Below are 21994 nucleotides of genomic sequence, written 5' to 3'. Positions count from 1 at the left end.
CTGCAAGTTCATGTCAGAGTTCATGTCGATGTTGTATTTCAGGAAGTGAAAGCGATCACGTGATGAGTAGACGAGATTGCCGCCATATTTGATATGTGGATATGTAGTTCGGTAAGCTTTTTTCTATTTACACATGATTTCTTTTTTATTGTTTTGTTTATATAGGCCATTAATCGATCAATTAAGTGTCAACCGTGATTAATCGATTTGGCTAATCGACTAGTGCGATTGATCAATTCTAACGAAACAATCGGTCGATTTAAGTTATTCGAAAACGAGTTGAAACTGATTTCGACTGGGCCTAGGTTATTCATTTTGAAGTATTTATTCTAATGAGACATCATTGGTGCGACTTCAAAATATTTGGTGGAAATTTGCATACTAATTAAAAACTGGGTCCACAACGGTATAGATATGACAGTTCGTACATGTCTCTAATCAAAACAAGTCAAACGAGTCTTTAAGTATTTTGGAAGCTGTGTATGCTCTTGTTTTCCATAATTTTACGGTGATGTATATTTGGTACTGTATCTCAAGTTTTATTTTCTTTTGTTAATACACACACATACTCAAAAAATTATATGTGATAATAATTATTATATATATTTATATTTCGAATGTACAGGAAGTGTATCATAGCGCAACCATAAAGAACGAACACAGACTTTTACTGATAAAAATAAATTACATATTTTTATTAGAAGAGATAGGATGGATTTTGACTCAGCTTATATTGGTAATTGTATATTCCTCCGTTTCACACACTTTTTGTAAAATTGTATTTTTGTTTATATATATATACTAGAAAATTATATACATATATATACATATATATATATGTGTGTATATTGTACATGTATATATATATTATATACACACTCAAGTATGTTACAACAAAAGTTTTTTAAATATTGTTATATAAAAGAATGCAAAAGTGTAATAAACACGTAAATAAAAAATATAATAAAGTATAATAAACAAAGAATATAATACAGCTAATATATTATATGTGGAAAAGTGTTTTATATATAAATTCTACAAAAAAAATAATAAAATTTTTTTTGAAAAGATATATATTTGTATATAATATATATCAGATATGTATTTAGATATACTTTGTGTACAATATATTTTCATATAAATATATAAATACTATAATATTTCTTTAATATAGATCCATTAATTATTGATTGGATGGAAAATCTTCAGCAATCTGTGAAAGAACATATAAAAATGCATTCTAGAGTGGGTAGTTCTCGGGCATTTTCAGGTAGGCAATGAAAAAAATAATACTATCACGTGACAATAAAAACTAAAATACAAATATTTTACGATATTTGTGTATATTTGTCAAAGAAAAGATATATTACTCTCTGTGAACCAATATTTACATAATTTGTTAATAATATAATTTTTTTAATTATAATTAGCACTTGATGAGAACGTTGTCAATCAGTTATTTAGTCTAGCGACATATCTAAACGTACAACCACATGTAAAATGGTTGGCCATTCAATTGTACGATTCGTTTCTAATAAATCGGTTCACTGAACTTTATAATCTGTCACTTCGACACAATTCTAATGATATATGGACGCAAAGTGTAGAAGAAAGTAGCAAGAAAGCAAGAGTATATGTACTGGCATGCTTTAAAATAGCGTCTAAACTAGAATCTCATACTCATTGCTTAGGATTATCACAAGTATTAAAATAATATACTTATGAGAAACTAAAATAGAGCATGAGAAAGTTTCACAAATAAAATAATATTGTTTCTGTCTTAATAGTTTCATGAAGCTCTACATTTCATGGGTGATTTGACAGAGTATCCTTCGAACATAATCATTTCTTCAGAAATCGAAGTTTTCAAACAAATAGGATTTAAAGTATCTTTTTGCACACCATTGCAATGCCTTGAGATTCTTTTGGCAGCAACAGGACTCTTGAACACACCAAACACATATGATAACATATCAAATTTATTGGATTTTGCTTACTTAAAGGTTTGGTTTTGATATATTAAAATTTTCTTCTCTTATTGTTTTATTAAAATTCTCATTTTACATAACAAAAAACTTCTTTTTCCAGCATGAGACATTATATTCACAGTTTTGTTTGAAATTTAAAATCACATATAAAGTAAATGCAGAACTTATAGAAAGGAGAGTAATTGAATTAAAAAAAAACATACTCCATATGTGTTCATCTATAATATTATGTGCAACATTCTTTTTGTCTGGAAATAAAAGTGATGAGGTAAATGAACAAGTTTTTACATCGAAATTGGCAGAATTTTCAAATACAACATACGATGATGTCACAATTATGGCTAAAGCATTATTTGAGTTAATATCAACGCTCGTAAAACATGACGAAAATTAAAATCGAACATAAAAGTTACCGTACTTAGATTATAATTAATAATTTATGTAAAATTAATTTGTGTAAATTCTTATTATTTTATGTAAAATAATTAATACTTTTATGTAAATAAGACAATATTTTGTAAATGTAATTCTGAATACACGCAAAAGTATTATGTATACATTTATACATTTGTTTTATTTTTCAGTTGTTTAACAATTAAAACTTGATCGATTATGAATCTCGAGATATTGACCTCGGTGCGCCTCCTTTCTACTCTCGGTCGCCCTCGTTTCATCCCCTTTCACTAGACTTTCGTCAGACCGCGCGTGCTCCAGATCCATTCAGCGCAACGCAACCGGTACACGATTCTACTATCCATCCTGCCGAAGTAGATTCATTTCTACGGCATTATTCACGAAGAAGCTAAATCTACTACGCTACTACAGAGTACGAGCAAGTACGAGCATTTGTGCGTTACATCGATCGCGCGCGTGCATCGTAGCAACAGGGTCGTACAAAACTGACTTTACATAAATGTCATTCTGCATATTAGGATGACAATAATCGAATTAGAATAGACACGTGGTATAAAGGTATTTATGAAGACGCTGCGTATATTTTGATTAATAAAAAAAAAAATGTCTTAATTTTTACCATATTTGTTTTTATACAAAATTTATTATATCAGAGGAAGAAAAATTATACTGGTGGAATTAAATGTTTCAAGGAAATTCTGCATCTTGATCTCTCTTCGTTATATACGCATTGAAAAAGTAGTTCTCTTAAATTTATTCATCAATACATACATTTACATTATTCATAAATCTGGACTGCAAATTTTGTTTGTAAATTTCGGAAGGTTTTTCTTTAATACATTTTGAGCTTTGATATCTGTTAGAGTTTCCTAAACATTTTTCTCGACGTTTAAAAAAATTAAGCAGAATATACTTTTTTTTTAATAAGTTTTCCGTTCTTTATTTTTCTTCTATTTCTTTTTTACTTTAATCACATTTTATCAAGTATTTACGTGTGGTTAAAGAGACAAAAAACATAAGTGTTCTTTTCATTCCTAAGGGGGAACTTCCCTTCTGTAGTCGAACCTGGGGGAACGTATGCGTATGTGTGCGTGCATAACCGTGCGACTATTCATTCGCCAGTCGTCCCAAGATGGAGAGAAAACAACGTCGCGACTGTTCGTACGCAAGGTGGTTGTAAACACAAAGTGTAGTCAATGATTGTGTTATTGTTTTCGTGTAAAATCGACAACAATTTGCGATATGGCGAAATCTGTATTGAGCTCGGACACACTACCAAAAGCGGGCCGTGTGAACGAAGGTAAGGTATCGCTTCTTTTCCTTTCTTCTCGGATTCCTACGCCTGTCACAAGGACATGTACGTTTACTTACACTTTTCGAACTTTGTTTTTCTCGTTTTTCTCTTTCTATGAAATGGAAGTGTATATTTTGTGTCTTTCAAATGTAAAGATGATAAGGTGCAACTAAACGTACGGACCTGTTCTCGCATGTGTTATGAATGTTACGATTAGTCAGTGCATTGGCATCCGTCTTGCGAGTTTGTAATTGTGCGATTTTACAGTATGCCGCGAATGGCTAGTACACGAGGACGGGGCGTTGGCCTATCGACTCCAGGATGAAGAAAGTACGTGAAAATTATATGCCTACTTTCGCCTTGCATACACATAGAGTATGCCAGATTTGCGGCAGGATCGTCCCGAAACGATCGGTCGCCCCGAGTTTAATAAAAAATTAATGACGTCCTTTTCTTCTCTTGTTTTCACTTCAGAAAGGGTGTTCAAATAGCGAAAGGGCAAAAAGGATAATAAATAATTTAACGTAAAATTATACATATAAAACTGTAACAGAATTTAAAAGGGGTCAAATATTATTTAAAAAAAACTTATGTTAATGTTATGATTGAGTATGTTAACTTTTTACTGCTTATAATTGTCACAGTCAAGGAACATTATACTGGCAACAAAACACGCAATGCTCAGGTGAGAGAAGATTTACCACGAGCGAAAGTTGAACAAGAACTGGAAGCATTAAGATATCAAACATATATTCAACAACAGTTAGTGACATTATTTTTATATTAAAAAATTTATTTTTTTTTTTGTATGGCGCATTAATTTTCTATGAATTTTGGTTCTCTCTTTTCTATAAAAGAGAAGAGAGAGATGAACTTGTTGCCAGACAGATTGCACTTTCTTTGGAACAAGAAGAAAGACAGAGGGAACGTGAATTACAAGAATTGATGAGATTGCAACTGAGATTGGGAGATGAAGCTATGCAACAGGAAATCGAAAGGCGGATACAGGAAGAAAAAGATGAGGTAGTTACAAAGTCTTGTTAAAAAAAATATCTTTCTATTTACATTTCAAAAATAATTTTATTAATTTATTAAAAAAAGTGAAAAAATCACAAATGTAAAAATTTATGTTACACAATAGGAACTGGCGAGAAAACTGCAACATGAAGAGGAAGAGGACCATAATGATGGTCCAGAAGAGCAATTAATAATAGATCAAAAAATAGCAATGGAAGCGCAAGATGCGGAATTAGCGCGAATGCTTCAAGAGAAAGAGCGTGCGAAGGCGCGTAAAGCTCGTGAGAGAGCAAGGCAAAAGAAGCTGGAGCGAGAACGTCTACAGCAACAACAGCAACAGTTCGACGATCAGAAACTTTCCGAGCGACCTCAAAGACCGGACAAGCTAGATTTGAGGACTCCACCAGCGAAAAGTCGAGCTCGTCATCCCGTCAATTATCCTCAATATCCAGATCCTGAGGAGATTCAGACACTCGACGATTCCACCGACAGCGTACGTGAAATGACAAATGTTGCGGCTATAATTGATCCCACTTATAACGCGCATCGAGGTACCTCTAGCAGCTCGAGCAGCACGGTGAGTCCTGCTTACACTTTACCAAGGCCGCCACAGGAACTGATGGCCGACGATGCGCCGTGTTACATGCCGATTCAAGGTCAACGACGAAATCAAGTTCAATCGCCATCAACTGCGCACGACGAAAAACACAAACGACGCGTTAAAGATGGTTGTAAGCATCAGTAAGAGATGCTGCAAAAGTTACCTTTAATACTTTTTTTTATAAAAGATTTTTTATAATAAATCCTTTTATTTGCCATCGAATGAGAAGAGAAGAAGTTAATAAATAATAGTGTTCATTTCTAAGATTTATTTCATGGAAAGATGCAATTTTTGTTGTATTAGCTTCGGTAATTTATATATATTAATTTTTGATACATAAATTTATACTTTTTGAAAAATATAATTTTTAAAAGTTTTCCGATAAGTATTTCAATAGACTGTGTATACTGCCATAGGTTTTGCGATGAGATGTAATTCGCATTACGCGAAGTATAATGTGCCTTTTAAAGGGCATATACGAATCTGAAAATGGCCTTGACACGATGTTACGAATTACGCACAGCAATAAGTTGAAGCGGATTAATGACGTTACGATTTCCGATATCCGAATGGATACATTGTACCGTCCTCGATCTTGCATTTACATTTTTTGCGTCCACTTTTGAACGTATAAAAGACACTAGCTAATAAAAATTTATTAATTATAAAAAAAAACGTATTTCTCACAGTATTAGGATATTTGACACTTAGCGGAGAGTGAGAGTAAAACATTTACTGTAGACAATCAGAAGAACATTTATATTTATGAAAGATATATCATTTAACTTGGTGCACTCTTAAATGTGGCAACCAAGCAGTGACAGTATGAATGTTGACTGACTTGCAAAAGTTTGTCGAAAACTTTCATATTTTCTTAACGCGCGCAACAAAGAATGTCGGCGTATAACCAAAAAATGTATAATAAAACTTTTTGAAACAACAAGTTACAAATGATGACAAATTTTAGAAATTTTACTGACTTTTCTAAAAAGTTAACTTTGCAATTGAAATAATTGATAAAATGTCTTGTATGTTTTCGACAGTATCGCGTTTCTACAGTTATACATGTTAATAAATTTTGCTACACGCGATACATACAAGATCTGTAACATTAATAATAAACCATGACTTTTTAAAGACTCTTTTTATAGTTAGTAAGATAGAACGTAAAAAAATATCAACACTGCCAAAGATAACACTTTAATGTTGGCCTTTAAACAGATAAGTAAAAATGCTAAACGTCGAGCAAGTGTTCTCTTCCGCGAACACTTTCAAACAAGATGAGCAAGCTTTCAAAACTTTAGCTACATTATTAATTGTAACATTTTCAAGAGAAGCGCTTAAATGGAAAAATACTATGAGAAGTAAACAGTTGTGTCTATATCTCTTTTCTTTCTAAACAAAAATCTATCTACACACACACTCACACACACAATTTCACTACGAGACACTTTATAATAAAAAGACGCTATCAGAGTTTATTTATTCTTAAGTCTTGCGATTATTTGTAATAGATGTACGTATGCGGACTTCTTACATGTATACAAAATATTAGGTTTTGTACTCTAAATTTTTTTATGTAAGGATTGTGTATTCGGAAAGATCAGGATTTATATATATATATATATATCCTATAATATATTGATAGGTTGAAGTAATTATTCTATTAGTAGATACATTGTAGATTAGAAGAGTTTATTTATATAATAATGTATTATTTTTGTGGTGATTGGAACTTCATTTTTTCTTTTATACTATGTAATGTATTACCTTTCCTTTACATTTATTGTATCAATACAACTATACATGTGAGAGTATGTTAATAAATTATTTACAAAGTTATGATACATTTGTGTGTGCCATTTTCGAAAATACTATATGAGAGTTGTATCCACAAAGTATAGCAGAGAGAAATCTGTCTCCTTATTTAGCAACAAGTAACGACACGCGTTAAAAGTTACGGAATAGGTGTTCGCTGATACTACAAAATGAAATATTAGAAAATGTTAACGTAAAAAAAAACTTACTGACAGCAAATGTGCTTTAAAAATGTACATATACACGGAATGGATATTATAGCTGTCAAAATTCAATACCAAGGAAGAACATGTTCAATTATGCTTATGTCCAAAAGTGCAATATACATACAGTTATCAATGATAGTGTGTGTCAGTCAAATATAGTTTGGACAAGATGCGACTGCAGCCGTTGTCTCTGTATACTTGTGAACTCTATCGATGTAGAAATATCGTGATATATTCGAGATTGAACAAAACATAAAATTCTTTCATACAGGTGACACCGTTCAAGTTCAAGTTAATTTACATCGGCTCGTGGAGATTGCAAAAAAAAAAAAATAATAAACAGTTTTCAAAACTACATATAGTGTACATTATTAAAAAAAAAATTATTTCTAAGTAATATCATACTAGCATATATTCTAAGTACCGCTGTTAATATAAAGTCAATCAACCACCACAACTTAAAATATATCCTAGTTTAGAAAAAAAAACATGTGTCTTTATCCCTCTTTCTCTTTTTCTTAATTGTTACAAACAGTTTTTGTGAAAAGAAGTCCAGCCGTTTAGCAATGGGAAAAAAGGAAAACAAAACAATCTATACGTATTTCAACAAGTTTTATACATCCAGCTATCGAGAAATAACGTAAGTTCAATATCTATATAAAACAACAGAACCGTTTTTATGTGTTTCGTATGGTCCCGCTTAGCATACAAAAATGTTTCACTTTACAACAATTCGGTTAACTCAAAAGGAAAAACACTTAAAATTTATCACTTAACTGTCTAATTCAATGATTCTATCTATCTTCGATCACCAACACTTACGATTGTTGTCAATCATACCAATGAACATAATGCGTACCATTGTATTGTTATTAGATTAGAACACAAACACTGGAGAAACTAATCAACAATTTTACGTAACACTATAACAGCATGATTGTGTAATGTATGTTGTGAAATGGTTTCATTTTACATTGTTGTATTAGAAGAACTTTAGAATACTTACTATGTAGTCGTATACTTATAGTAAGTATTTATTTTAAAAGTTAACGTCTGTGAGACGAGAAATTACACGGATAATTTTAGTGGATGTAAATGTCGTTAAAAAAATGTTTTGAAGAAAAAGATGTATGAATCAATGACTTACAAATCATATGTGTATATGTGCACGATAATTTATCAAGAGCTCCTAATTATCTGTTTCAATCTATATGTTTAGATCTTTTAGGTATAACGAATTTTGTCCGAAATCGCGATCGAAAGCTATTTATAGTTAAACGAGTGTAAGAGCCAGATTCGACGATACTGTGAGGTTTCCGGATAGCGGGCCTTTGTTCTGCTTCCTGACAAGGACTCGGTATGAACGAGATTATTTTTCTGTGAAAAGTAAACATAGAATATAAACCGATTTACCTTTTCATATAATACAGATTAAATAAAAGTGGTTGAAGCGTAAAAACGAGAAGGAGATGCAGCAGCGGAAAAAGAATAGAAATCAAATCAATTAATGAATAACAACCTACGGCGATGCTGGTTCGAAGAAATAATTTTGGATCTATTTTGGGGTGGTGAGAAGACATATTTCGGGACTTCCCCAATGTCTGTAAATTAAAAACCACGGTCTCACCAAATCGATTAAACAGTGTTCGAGTACCGATTGTATTTTGACAGGCCAGAGATATTACGTCACAGTGAATTAATTCACAAAAGTTAAATTTGATCGTGTTAAAACTTTATACAACACACTTAAAACTTATATAACACAGAAATGTGTAAAAGAAACTCTCCCTGCAAAGCCTGATTTGAAGATTTTTTTACTGATAGAATAATTTTTTTTTTTAATTTTAAAGATTATCACTGTAACGCAAGACCATTTACTTGACGAGTACATATATTTTCAAACTTACCTTCTTTATCTGACGGTAAGTCATCCATCTTCTCCGGTTGCGAAAAAGAAAAGATGTTGCTAGGTTCTTGACTCGTGCTAGTCTTGCGCGGCCTGCCTCGCTTCTTTATCGTATCAGTTTTTGCCTTTTTAACGATCGTGGACTCAGTATTTTTGGACGCGGTGGCATTTCGCGCAGTTTCACCCGCCATCTTTTCTAAATCCATTCCGTCTTCGTTTTCTGTGCACTCTTCCGCTATCGGTTCTGCCGCGATACTTCTCGCACGAGTAGTCTTGCTTCTAATCTTCTTTTTAACTTCCTGATCCGATATATCGGCGCTAACGGCTCTTCTCTCTCTGCTCTGCGCAGCTTTTCTGCTGGATCTTGTCTCTCTTGACGGACTCAAAATATCTTCTAATTCCTCTGGTATGGATAATAACGATGTACTTCGACTGCGTGTATTTAGCGTCGGTTGATTGGCAATTTTGTCCATACTTTTCGCACGGGAACTTCTAAGCGTCATCGACTCTTCCGAAAACTCGGCTTCTTCCGGAATATTTTCCTTTGTCATGAACTTACGTTTCCTACCGGTCTGTACAACGATTTCTGTAGGCAGTGAACTACCGCGTCTTTGCCTTGTTTTTGTCTCCGGCGTTTCCGATTCTTCTTTGCAAATTCCCGCTTTTGAACTCCTCGTAGACGATCTCAAAGACCTGCTTGTGCTGATTGCCGTATCGGACGATACCGAAGATGTTCTTGCACGCAAAGGTCTCGTACATTTATTCTCTTCATCGTCGTTTGCCAACTTCGTGAGCGACGATGTGCTCTTTGACTTTGCAAGATTCTTCGACATGTCCGCTTCCAATTCTTTCTTTGCAGAAGTAAGCGTGTTTCTCCTCCTGCTTCTTCTTACCGGCAGCTTATCCTCGATGTTAGACTCGGTATCGCTGTCCTTCATTTCGCTCTGAAGAATCGTGGACTTGCGCAGACTTCTTCTGGGTGACGATTGTACATCAGAAGTGGCTAGTTCTAATGAAATTGCCGGTTTTGAGTCTTCGTTCATCGCCGTGTTCATCATCAGCACTTCCTTCATAAGAGAACTCGCTCTTCGGCCACGCGGTCGTTTTTCCAATGAAGATTCTATACTTTTTGTTACCGAGTTCGCTCTTCTTGAACGCAGCGATCTCACAGATTCCGTTTCTTCCAAAGCATCTGTCGATACATCCGACGTAACTGAAGCTGCTCTTCGCGATCGCGAAGGTGTTTTTGCAGATTTTACTTCCTGCAAAGAATTTGTCATCGAGTTCGGCGTGAGTAAAGTCATCTTTTGCAATCGCGAAGGTTCTTCGTTACTCGCACTTGTCTGTGGAGAATCCATCGGCGAATCTTTCAACAAACTTACCTTTCGTGATCGCGCAGAGCGTTTATCGGTATCACGCGATGGTGAATCCGTCGTCAAAGCTTCTGCCGGTAGACGATTAAGAACAACGCACGGAAGACGGTCTTCTGACGAAACATCCAGATTTTCTGCTACCGAACTAGACTCTGCCTGACTCTTCTTATTCTTCGAGAAACTTCTATCTTTTGACTGTTTTTCTTGAGATTCAGCCGACTCATCGGAAATCTTAACCCTACTATTGTCTACTTTATGACTTGACCGAACTTTTTTAGGAGTGGTTTTCTTATTTACATCTTTTTTGACGCTTCGTCTCTTGCTCGATTTTTTCTCCGCTTCTGTATTCTGTGTCACATATTGTTCTCGTAGGTTAGTTAATCCTCCATTCTTCGTTTTCGGTTCCTCTTCTCTAATATTGGAGTCGGACTCGTCGTCCGTAATATTCGACATATCGTAAAAAATGTTTTCCGAATAAGCATCTGGATTTGTACATTCTTCCTTTTTGTTATTATCCGCCTCGTCGGATATCGCTGGAGTTAGACCTCTGCTACTTATGGACTCGTCGTCGGTGAAATCGGCCATCATCTGCATCGACTCCTGCAAACCGTTGGACTTCTTCATTCCACGTTCTTCCGTTTTATATTCAGGATTTGAAGCTTCGGATGCACGAAGATTAGAAGCTTCGCTATTCAACTGTTGCATTTGTGTATCCACATTCGAGGATAAACTCTCGAACGTCTCGTGTTCATCTTCACTATCCTCATCGTAACGTAACCGAAGTAGCTCGTCATCGGACTCATCTAAAACGACCGGATTTGACACTGCGATGTTTTTAGCTTCGGAGATTACAACCTGGTCTTTGTAAGAACTCTTTTTTCTCGTGATGCTTCCGTTGTTGTATTTGCTCTCACTCTGCTGACTCTCGCCTTGCGCGCGTTTCTCTAAGCTCTCGTCTCGTCGTTCCACAAAGTCGTTTCTGTAACCAGAATGTTCGACGCTCAACCGCCTTTCAATCTCGCTAGTTGTGTTAAGATCCTCTTTCGTCTTGCGTGCATCACTCACAAAAGAGCCCATCATGCGTTCCTCATTATCGTCAATTTTCATTATATGTTCATTGTTAACGAACTGTGAAGCAGCTACACTCTTTGTCAATGGAGTAGACGAAATAATACATTTGTTATTATGATCTCTTTCCAAAGACATTCTCAAATCCAACGTGCTTTCTAATCTTTGTGGGTTACTAATATCAATGCTGGTGTCGGAATGCAGTATAGTAGTCGAATAGACAGAGGTTGCTAGCAATGAGCTGCGATTTCTCGGTGATTTCGGAACAAACGGTGACTTATTGATCTTCTCTTTGGGAGCCGACGTGGCCATCGCATCAGTCGTTTCTTTCTTCGAGTAAGATTCATGTATCGATTCTACGGACGATTGTAAGGCACTTCTTCTGAGGCTGGGACGCGGACGAGCATAGCTATAGATGTTACTGGAGGTAATGCTGCTGTTGCTTAGAATTGCGGTTTCGTGTTCTGACTCGCTGCCGGGATTATAGAACTCATCGTTACTCTCGTTCGAACTAACGGACATATCTACCTTGTTGCTGGTTTCTTCTTCTTCTTCTTCTTCTTCTTCTTCTTCTTCGTCTTCGTCCTCTTCTTCTTTTTCTTCTTTCTCTGCCTCTTCGTATATCAAGGTTTTCTTAGTCTGATTGATGTTAAATCGTATTTGTCTATTGATTTTCTTCTCCCTCTCATTAGTGGACAGTCCATCGGCGACTTCTATTGTTTGTGACGATGTGGCACTAGGAGATATTGAGCTTCTTATAAGCTGTCTGATTTTCAAAATCGATTGTGGTGTTGGTGGTACACTGTCTTTGTTCATGGACGCGTCAAGTTTACGCTTTACCAAAGGCGTATCGAAAGCCGTTGTCAATCCAGATTCTTTTGAACTTGATTTGTTCGACGACACGGTCCCATCTGACAGTTTACGGCGTTTCACGTGATCCGGCCCGTCGTTTGTATTATCATCCCTATCGTAGATCTGATCCAATGTGCGTTTACCGCGACTCTTATGCATTGGAAATAATATACAGTTTACATTTGTGCTGTAATTGTTAAGCTTCAGAGATGTGCAGGGAGCGCTAACAAATGGCGTCTGACACTTCTCTCCTCGAAGGTAGGTCTCTCGGGATTTCGCAATTACCGTTTCGTATATATTCTGCAACTGATCGTGGCTTTTGCAGTGTGACATAGGTCTGGGATAGCGCGCCTTCAGATCCATGTCTTGGCCAGTCGCGGCCGCATTTGTGGAGAATCGTTTTGTAATGTCGGGCAAAGTAGCGTTGTAAGCGCCAAGCATATTGAACGTCGTGGACTGCGTGTCTTTGATGAAGTTCGACTGGTATTGGATCGAATAGCTGCTGATAGCTTCGCTATAACGACACCGTTGCAGATAATATAACAAGCGCAAATCTTCCGTTCTGTTCTCTTCAAGAAACTTAACGAAAACTTCTTCTTCTTCGGAGTCTAATGCCAGATGCAGAATCTCGTTGAGTTTGCCGTATTTCTTGCATGCTCGGAAGAAACAGGCCAGTAATTGTTCGTAGTGACAAGGTGGCCTGCGATGAAAAGCCGACTGAACCAGACCGTGTTCCACCGACAAACTCACGGCTATACCTTGCTCCTCCATTGAGGACAGAGGAGGTTTTCTTACGCGAAGATATACGAGCGCCAGTTTATGCTGATTATTGCGCACCAAAGTGCGCAGTATGAGCCTATGATGCCAGTCCTTGACGTCGCAATCCGAGACCAACTGGCCGGTCATCATGTCAAGAAATCCTTGATAGTCCTCGTGATCGAGCAGCCAAAACGCCTGAGTAAGCTTGATGAGGCTGGGACTCATTTTGAATGCGGACGGATACTTGATCAGCTGATCGACCGCGGGATACTGCCGTTGCAGCAACATAGCCAGGTCCATTAAAAGATAGATCGTAATCTGATGCTTGCAGCTGATCTCGCTTGTTTCTGTTTGATGACAATTGGTCAAGTAATTTCGTAATACAGACTGTAATGACGGCGGTGGATAACAACCACACGTAGCTGTGCCACCTTCTCTCTCCCATTGTGCCTTCAACACAGAACATTCGCGTGTTATTAGCTCGTCAATGAACAAGTCTTCTTCGTTTTCATTGTCTCTGTTGCTTTTCTCTTGCCGTTTTTCTTTATAAAGCGTAGAAAGTTTTTCGTAGGGATAAGGCACTCTTAGCGTTAAGGAGATAGGGAGAGTGCCCTCCTCCTCCAAATCTTGCGTTTCGGGCAACAGTCCTACGTCATAGAACCAAAGGAGCACTTGGAAGTACGTGGACACGCGTTTTAGCGTCCTTCGTTGCTTTATCAAATCCGCCGTCGCGGATGGTAGCTTACTTACCACATTGGACAAACATTCCAATTGCTGCGAACAGAATCGCAAGGTCTTCACATCAGCCTCACCGATGCTGCTACCTGACTGATCGAATAGAGGGACGCAAAGACGATCTGCGATCATTTTTATAGTAGAGGCTCTCTGAACACCCCACTTGAGAAAAGTAGGATACAAATAAGAGGCACTACCATCTGACCATTCCATGGCACATTTTACCAAGAATGTGGACCACCGTTGTTCTAAGCAGAGTGACAGCAACATTTCTCGTTGCGTATTCTGATCACTGGTGAACGAAAATTCTGAACATTCCGAATTGAATGGCACCAACCCAACCGAGAGACATCTATGAAATGTTTCGGTTGGTTGTATCAGTATGATAGGGCCTGCCATGGCCATTTCGCGTAGCAGATCCGCCTGAATGCCGCGAGTCATCCAGAATGTCAGTTTCGTTGAACGTAAATCTACCCATTCGAACGACAGAGAATTAGGATAGAATAGTTTCTCCGATGAGTTAGGAGCGTTAGTGGAAACCTCTTGCAAACTCAGTGGAATATAATTGCAGCTTATAATTTGATTTCCTGCACTTGATGCATCCGACTGTGTGCAATAAGTCGCAAATATGCTGTTTGGATTTTCGCACTCGCTGATAGTGTGCGGCATTTGTTCTTTGTACCATTGATTCAGATCAAACAACAATACCCTCTCGTTTGTTGTGATGAGTAGCAGGTTGTCTTCGCCTCTTCTAACACCCGACTCGGATTGTTCCGGATTGGATTCTCTTTCCACAGTGCCCAAACTTACGATCTTGTCTCCTTCGTTCAATTCCGACTCGAATTTTAAACTAGGATTAGCTTCCAAGTTGAAATACAAGTTCATTCCTCTGTCACAGTATTTTCTCTCGAACAACATAGCGTACATTCGCAATACCGGTGGTGTGTTTGATGACTCATCCTGGAACACCACCCATAAGTAGCAAAACGGTCTAGGATCATCTGTAGGTTCCATTAAAGCTAAATGGGTGACTGCCATATTTTCGTCAATAGGCGCACTAATCCATCCTACGGAACCATCGTTTTGCCAAATTATCACTCTACCCAAACAACCGGAAATCAAACAACCAATTTTTACAGAACTAATAATTGCCGTAGTCAAACTTTCATCAAATAAAGGGGACGACTCAAAACTTTGTCTATTGAAGCCAATATGTTTTTCGATACCTGAAAAAATAATTTGTAATTTTATTAATATCATGTATATAAGATAATATTTATTTTCTTGTTTCTCTCTCAAATCAATATACTACAATAAATATTCGGAAGTATTAAACTTACGACTATTCAGCAAATTGTAGGCTATATGCTTTCCATGATCGGATTGTTGTCTGTTGACAACTTGTGTTGGTGAAAGAAGATGTATATCTGCTGGTGACATTTCATCCATAATACATGAATCATGTATATCCCATGTAGATCTTTGAAGGTCAATCATAATATGGTGAAGATTACGTAACACTACACAAGCAATTCCATTCATTTCATTTAGTATGTTATCTGGTCTTTTATCATTAAACTCTTCCCATTCTGCGCCACCTGATATGACACATATTTGTTCTACACCACATGGCATCTGTAAAATAATAATGCAAACGTGTATAGAAAAATCTTCATATTCAATATTTATTCATTGATTTAACAATTTCTTAATGTTTGAATAACACTTACACGGATTGCTCTCAAAACACGAGATTTAGTGCAATCAAATACACACACTAAGCCAGAGGAATCTTTTAATTTACTTGCACAATTATCTATTCCAACCAGCAACAATGGAAATTCTCCAGGTTGTGTGGGAAATTGAGAAACAGATGTTACAACACCACGGAACGTCCAACTGCTAATGCTTTCTCCTATTTTTACATTAAAAACAACTAAGTGGCATCCATAACTCATCCATGCATATGTGCCATTATTCAGAAATCCTCCATTAATGTTATCCTGGGAGATTGCAGACTGGCCATGTTCATCTGTCTCTGAATTCCTCAACCAGTTTGACACAGGGAATTGAAGATTTACAATTCTGCGAATCTGCACACATGTACATACATATATATACATATATGTAAGAAAATTAATCACAGCAACAGTTGGGAATAGAAATTAAACATATAATTATCGAATAAATTGAATATGATTACATAAAATAAAGTAAAATTCATTTTCATAGATTATATTTGAGACAGAGAGAAAAATGTTGAGAGAATGCTATATTGTAGGAATCGTTAAATAACAATAGTTAAATTTTTTGGAACATTACCTCGCAATTGACTTCCTCTAACTCCCTCATTTCTCATACGAGCTACCGAAATATCATCAGTAAAAGTTGCATTTAAAAATCGTTTCTCGCGATTCGAGGTGAGATGAGGTTATGTTGGCGCCAAATCTCAGAATTTTTCTACACGATCGTCCGAGGAACGCATAAGCGATAATATTGCATTTACAATGGATAATAATCTGTCGGAAACACACGGAGATAGTGTAATTTGGAATCGTATTACGAAATCAGTATTGTCTCTTATTCATTGTATCACTCGTGCAAGCATTTTAAAACCGCGAACTACTACAATTGCGAAGTACGTTAAGCACTGCTCCCAACCGCATCGTTTAGCGAGAACACGAGGCACTGCACGTGAATCGCTTTTTATTGATTATAGTAGTCAGTACACAAGTATTGTATAATATCACACATTAAAGAAATAATGTAAAAGAAACACCAATAAATTCAACACAAACGAAATAGAAACGGTTTTTGTTCTTGTTTTTTTTTTATTTTTTTTTTTTATTTGTATCGTACGTTTGTCAACTTTAATTCAAAAAATTTTGAGTAAACATGAATAATTCAAAACCGCGAAATTTAAAATTACACATTGAACATTAAGTAAAGTACAGCTGCAACTTTAATTGGAAATTTAAAAAATATCACAATATTCATATATTTTAGGGTCAGTTTTACCATCTCCGGATCGCATTTCGTTGTTCTGTTATTACTATAAAATACGAACGTATAGATTTTCAGTAATAACGGAATATGGCTTTAATTGGCTTCAGCATCAGCCATGTGATTAGTCAGTTTGGACAAACGCTTTATATGTAGCCAATCAACATGAAGCCCGTTTCAAGTTGTATGAACTTGAGGCTGCATTCCGACAGTGCCGAAAATGCTGATGTCACGTGTTCTCACGAGAGCTCGTCGGAGAGCAAGCTTAATATGGAGTATTTTGGAATGGTACTCGTAGCGCTGAATATCGGAATGCATTCTGGATAAATTACTTTCAGTTTTTTCGTTTTTTTCTTCAATTTTTATATATAAAGTTCGCGTGAGACTTCATTTTTTTTTGTTTTTAAGTAAGATTTTTTCATGATTTTACGTTTTAGAAAAACAACTTCTGATTGATTTTCTGACCGTACAAAAAACCTGGGATGTTTATTAATAGAGTGATAAATTGGCACATATCAGTGACCGCGTTCAGTAGAATTCAACGCTTTGTGCTTATTGTCTTTGATTGGTTTCTTCCTCTAGATCTGTTTTGCAAATATGAATAAATGCCAATGATAAACAATAATTGCAAAGTGCTTACCATATGCTCGGTTCTACCGAACACACGGCCATTGAGCGCATCTGATGTATCTATATAACTATACACGTTTCAGTTTGTTTCAATTGGTTGAATTGATTTCAATGTATTCATTTTACCATACGTTAGATTTTCCTTCGAATTTTTGTTCCCCGTGTAAGTTCTTTAAATAACAAATAATTACAAACGACTCGACAGAAATCAAATTGTAGATTTTATTGTTGTAATAACGCAAATATCTTAGTTTTATAAAGTATTAAACATTTTCTGTGAGGTTAGAAGTGTGAGGCAGCAATGCACCTCATCTGTTTAAAGTTGTGAAATAGGAGAGATTTTGGTTTTTAAGAAAATTGTCTTAAGAGATGTTTTTTATTAAAAAAAAAAAAAACAAAACATGAAATAATGACGTTTTCACTTAAGCCTTTTGTGTTTATATTTTAATTGTGTGATTTTGTTGATAATTTTATTAATAGAGCACATATAACAAGAGTTTTTTTCTTCAATGCATGTGTGAGACAGATTTAACAAAAACTATATAGAGCTCATTCAATTCTAAGATAGTATATGAATTTTTAGGAGAAGAAATGGCATCCGATCCTGAAACAAGTCAATATGTCGGTGATCATAATCTCAATGAGAGAGGTGACTACAACAACATATCAACAAAACAAAAAATAATTATCAAGGAATTTAAAGATAATATAGCATTAGATGTTCAATCTGCAACTCAATATGTATCATTGGGTAATTATAATAATAATAAAATGAAAAACATAGGATTTTTTTTCTATTAATAAAGATGTTACTGATCACAATGACAAGATGCAGATTACATATTTCATATCAATTACTTTTTATATATACAAAGAAAAACTAGATTTATATAACTATGTTATTTTTTCATACCTTTGGTTTTTTTTTTTTTGAGAACTGTAGTTGATAATAGCTCAGTTATGAATGTTAGATGTAAATGATGCTTTGAAGTAGTTGATGTTTTAAGGCTTCATACTTACATAAGATTTTTTTAATGTAATTATGAAATCAGCCATTGCTATTGTGTGTAAGTTAAGCCAACATTAGAGCAGTACACATTAATGTCTTAGAAAATGCCATCACAACACAGAAATAAGAGAAAAATTCTCAAGTTTCAAGGTATTAGTTATTTGATTTTAATGTGATCTATAATCTAGGTGTACATTCACCATTTGCTTACAATGCAGAAAATACTGGATGTAATGTGGACTCCAATAGTCAAAATAAGGAGAGCAACGCAGTGACTAGTCAGCCAGATAAAGAGAAAAGAGAATATGATCCTACTATTGATGAAAGATTGCCAGAAACTGTGACATTATTGACAACTCCAGATGGAGGAAAATTATACTTAGTAGGAACAGCGCATTTTAGTGTTGAGAGTCAAAATGATGTGTCTATGGTAACTAGGATGAAACTGAATATATCATTTTATTAACACACTAAGACATTTTTTATTAAAAATATTGTTGACTACAGATTATACAAGCTGTGCAGCCTCACATAGTTGTGGTTGAACTATGCAGGGCCAGACTCGGCATATTGCAACTTGATGAGAAGGTTATGTTTCGTTATGCTCAAGACATCGATTATAGTAAGTTTTTGAATTTGTAAATTTGTAAAATTCTCTGGAAAAGACATTTATTATTTTACTTATTTACAGAAACTATTATGGATATTATTAAGAAGGAAGGAGCCTACAATGGTTTGTTGCACATCTTGTTGCTGAGAATGGCATCTCATGTTGCCAAACAGCTTGGGATGCCACCAGGTGGTGAATTTCGAAGAGCATTTGAGGAGGTTAGTGTGTATAATAAAAACATGATGATCAATTTATTTAGACATTATTATTTTAGGCGAAATGTGTACCAAATTGTATTGTTCATCTGGCTGACAGACCGTTCAACATAACAATGAAACGCGCGATACGATTGTTGTCTTGGTGGCAAACTATAAAGTTAGGGTGGCATCTGATCACAATGAATGTCCCTATTACTCAAAAAGACGTTGAACTTTGTAAGCAACGATCAACGCTGCAAACAATGATTACTAGCTTACAACAGGAATTTCCGGTGTTAGGGGAAGTATTCATTAAAGAGAGAGATATATATTTGACGAATTCCTTGCAGTTAGCCTGTTTACCTCATCGCACTTCTAATCATACCGTTGAACCTACTCGAGTTGTGGGAATAGTAGGTTTAGGACATACGCCCGGTATTATTAAACATTGGGGCAAAGTCAAGCCTACTGATATAGCACCTATTATGAGGTATGTGTAGAATATTAAGAGTACTGTCTCCGATTAAGCATCAAACATAATTAATCAGTGTGATTGATTCAATTCCAACTTAATGATCGATCGATTAAATTAATCGGAGATGGTGAAACTGACTCCTAAGTGGATGCAGTTATTATACAGGATGCTTTAATTTGTTGTTTAATTTCTTTCAGTATACCATCGCCGTCATTATCGGGCAGAATATTGAAGCTGACTGTTAAGGCATCTGTGCTCGGTGCTATAATTTATATAAGCTATAAGGTTGCAGCTGTACCTGTTACTTTCACGTTCCAATCTATCAAGTCATCGGTCGAGGGACTTCTAAAGGTTGGTGCCGCGCGATAGAATTACTTGAGTTACTACGTTTGCGCTGCATTCTGAAATTTTTATTTATTATTGTAAAATAACCGTTTCTTCTGTATCCCCTCTTCTTCTGTGCTGCTTTTCACTCAAAGAGTCTCACAGATCTCCTTGGGTTGTTTTGTTGGAAATATGACTGAGGTAAGCGCGGAAGCAACTGCTTCTGCTGACGAGTACGAACATAGCATACCGGATGTTATGTACATAGTAAATAATATACCAGGGCCTGGTATAGATGTAACAGACTTCGAAGCAGAATATTCCGTAGGTTGTTCGTGTATGACTGAGTGTTATAATAATTGTTCATGTACACGTAACTCCGCTAATTATTTTAATGGTCGAATTGTCAACGAAAAATTGACCGGTCCGGTGTTTGAGTGTAATGCGCATTGCAAGTGTGGACCAAATTGTGGAAATAGAGTAATACAGAACGGTCCATTGAACTGTTTAATTGTTAAGGAAGTTGCTGGTAAAGGTTTTGGTCTTTTCACGACAAAATTGATAAGAAAGAATCAATTTATTTGCGAGTATGCTGGTGAAGTGACAGACTTGCAAGAGGCGCGACGTAGAATTGAAGCTAATAAGCGGATTAATGCGATGAATTACGTCCTTGTGGTGTCAGAACACGTTGGCGATCGTGTTATCGTAACCTGTATAGATCCGAAGTACTTCGGTAATATTGGACGCTATGCTAATCATAGCTGCAATCCGAATTCTAGCCTCGTCCCAGTAAGAGTGGAAGGAATTGTTCCTCGATTATGCTTGTTCGCGTCTAGGGATATAGCAGTTGGAGAAGAGGTGACTTTTGACTATGCTGGTGGTGCGATGGCTAATTCCGTCCATTATCTCAGCGATACTTCTTGTCTCTGTGGTTCTAACAATTGTTTCCGTTATTTACCACATACTCAGATTTAACAGAATGAGATATCTCTGTGCAAATGTTATAATATAAAAACAGGGATACAGATCAAGCTTGACGTTCTAAATTAACAAAGATTATATAAAAACTGATATAACCGTTTTAAAACTATTACAAAAATCAAGACATCACAGATCAAAATCACTGTACATGTATACAAATATAGTATTTTTATTTCGTGCTTATGGATGGGAGGCAGAGGAAAGTTGGGAAGAAATGAGAAAAGAGGTGTTAGTAAGGTACTTTATATAAGTTAGTATGTAAGCTAGATTTAAGAAGCAGAAGTATTTTTAACCCCAAGAGGAACAATAAAAAGTTCTATTTTATTTCTTACACATGTTAACAAATGTTAAATTTTACTGATATTTTCTTATTAAGTGTAATTAATATTTTATTCAATATTAACATATACATATAAAATAATGTGATAATGTTTGTTCTATTATCGTTAATTGTTATTCCATAACAAATTATTTAATGTATCAATTATTTAATGTATCAACACAGAATATATCAGATTACTTATTACGATGATGAAGATAGAACAATTTTTTGTTCGAGAAATATAAATAATAAGATTAAAGTCAGAACGAATTGTGTTCAGGAATTGATATTATCAAAACTGTAAGCATGTGAAATCTGCTTTTCATATCGAAGCATTTAACAGTTAAGACGTCAAAACGCAATTTGCAAAAATATTATACTTAATTATTTTCATAATTAAGAAATGTTAAAT

The 21994-nt window shown here is 35.5% G+C and overlaps 4 protein-coding genes across 15 annotated transcripts; 3 read left to right on the top strand and 1 right to left on the bottom strand.

The window, feature by feature from the left end:
* Positions 1-40: 40 nt before the first annotated feature.
* Positions 41-7674, top strand: LOC109851861 (coiled-coil domain-containing protein 50). 2 transcript variants are annotated; one of them, XM_020422371.1, is made up of 13 exons: positions 41-111; positions 306-522; positions 626-736; positions 1175-1270; positions 1431-1702; positions 1788-2003; positions 2089-2256; positions 2573-2960; positions 3442-3702; positions 3964-4026; positions 4341-4458; positions 4554-4719; positions 4838-7674. In XM_020422371.1, exons 9-13 carry the CDS (start codon positions 3645-3647, stop codon positions 5456-5458), a joined length of 1026 nt encoding a protein of 341 aa, XP_020277960.1. In that variant the 5' UTR covers positions 41-111; positions 306-522; positions 626-736; positions 1175-1270; positions 1431-1702; positions 1788-2003; positions 2089-2256; positions 2573-2960; positions 3442-3644; the 3' UTR covers positions 5459-7674. The 2 variants fall into 2 exon arrangements, with proteins under 2 accessions (XP_020277960.1, XP_020277961.1); XM_020422372.1 differs by lacking the exons at positions 41-111; positions 1431-1702 and having other exon boundaries at positions 142-522.
* Positions 7675-7931: 257 nt separating this feature from the next.
* Positions 7932-16840, bottom strand: LOC109851858 (protein ELYS). Of its 4 annotated transcripts, XM_020422367.1 has the most exons (7): positions 16354-16840; positions 15762-16124; positions 15372-15666; positions 10627-15257; positions 9246-10506; positions 8858-8939; positions 7932-8715 (listed from the first exon to the last, which is right to left on the bottom strand). In XM_020422367.1, the coding sequence occupies exons 1-7, from the start codon at positions 16381-16383 to the stop codon at positions 8541-8543; spliced, it is 6837 nt and encodes a 2278-aa protein (XP_020277956.1). In that variant the 5' UTR covers positions 16384-16840; the 3' UTR covers positions 7932-8540. The 4 variants fall into 4 exon arrangements, with proteins under 4 accessions (XP_020277956.1, XP_020277955.1, XP_020277957.1 ...); XM_020422366.1 differs by having other exon boundaries at positions 9246-15257; XM_020422368.1 differs by having other exon boundaries at positions 8627-8715; positions 8862-8939; positions 9246-15257.
* A 491-nt stretch (positions 16841-17331) lies between these two features.
* On the top strand, positions 17332-20523 carry LOC109851849 (traB domain-containing protein). Of its 8 annotated transcripts, none has more exons than XM_020422348.1 (9): positions 17332-17441; positions 18248-18313; positions 18775-18823; positions 18892-19103; positions 19181-19295; positions 19365-19501; positions 19558-19970; positions 20153-20306; positions 20435-20523. In XM_020422348.1, the coding sequence occupies exons 2-9, from the start codon at positions 18284-18286 to the stop codon at positions 20477-20479; spliced, it is 1155 nt and encodes a 384-aa protein (XP_020277937.1). In that variant the 5' UTR covers positions 17332-17441; positions 18248-18283; the 3' UTR covers positions 20480-20523. The 8 variants fall into 8 exon arrangements, with proteins under 8 accessions (XP_020277937.1, XP_020277932.1, XP_020277933.1 ...); XM_020422343.1 differs by lacking the exon at positions 18775-18823 and adding an exon at positions 17748-17827 and having other exon boundaries at positions 18248-18415; positions 18862-19103; XM_020422347.1 differs by lacking the exon at positions 17332-17441 and adding an exon at positions 17449-17827.
* LOC109851850 (histone-lysine N-methyltransferase SETMAR) lies at positions 20448-21591 on the top strand. The gene has a single exon (XM_020422350.1). It carries the CDS (start codon positions 20472-20474, stop codon positions 21252-21254), a length of 783 nt encoding a protein of 260 aa, XP_020277939.1. The 5' UTR covers positions 20448-20471; the 3' UTR covers positions 21255-21591.
* Positions 21592-21994: the final 403 nt, after the last annotated feature.

Source organism: Pseudomyrmex gracilis, unplaced genomic scaffold, assembly GCF_002006095.1.
Source record: "Pseudomyrmex gracilis isolate BER0280 unplaced genomic scaffold, ASM200609v1 scaffold_21, whole genome shotgun sequence".
Lineage (NCBI taxonomy): Eukaryota > Metazoa > Arthropoda > Insecta > Hymenoptera > Formicidae > Pseudomyrmex > Pseudomyrmex gracilis.
This window is presented reverse-complemented; position numbering and strand designations above follow the sequence as displayed.

Excerpts from the sequence above, each read along its gene's own strand:
- LOC109851861 (XM_020422371.1), top strand. The coding sequence starts at position 3,645 with ATGGCGAAATCTGTATTGAGCTCGGACACACTACCAAAAGCGGGCCGT. Across the intron at positions 3,703-3,963 it reads AGCGGGCCGTGTGAACGAAG|TATGCCGCGAATGGCTAGTA; the intron begins GTAAGGTATCGC and ends GCGATTTTACAG. Across the intron at positions 4,027-4,340 it reads TCGACTCCAGGATGAAGAAA|TCAAGGAACATTATACTGGC; the intron begins GTACGTGAAAAT and ends TAATTGTCACAG.
- LOC109851858 (XM_020422366.1), bottom strand. The coding sequence starts at position 16,383 with ATGAGGGAGTTAGAGGAAGTCAATTGCGAG. Across the intron at positions 16,125-16,353 it reads TAGAGGAAGTCAATTGCGAG|ATTCGCAGAATTGTAAATCT; the intron begins GTAATGTTCCAA and ends ACATGTGTGCAG. Across the intron at positions 15,667-15,761 it reads GTGTTTTGAGAGCAATCCGT|ATGCCATGTGGTGTAGAACA; the intron begins GTAAGTGTTATT and ends ATTATTTTACAG.
- LOC109851849 (XM_020422344.1), top strand. The coding sequence starts at position 18,256 with ATGGCATCCGATCCTGAAACAAGTCAATATGTCGGTGATCATAATCTC. Across the intron at positions 18,416-18,861 it reads AACTCAATATGTATCATTGG|GTGTACATTCACCATTTGCT; the intron begins GTAATTATAATA and ends TCTATAATCTAG. Across the intron at positions 19,296-19,364 it reads TGCTCAAGACATCGATTATA|AAACTATTATGGATATTATT; the intron begins GTAAGTTTTTGA and ends ACTTATTTACAG.
- LOC109851850 (XM_020422350.1), top strand. The coding sequence starts at position 20,472 with ATGACTGAGGTAAGCGCGGAAGCAACTGCTTCTGCTGACGAGTACGAA.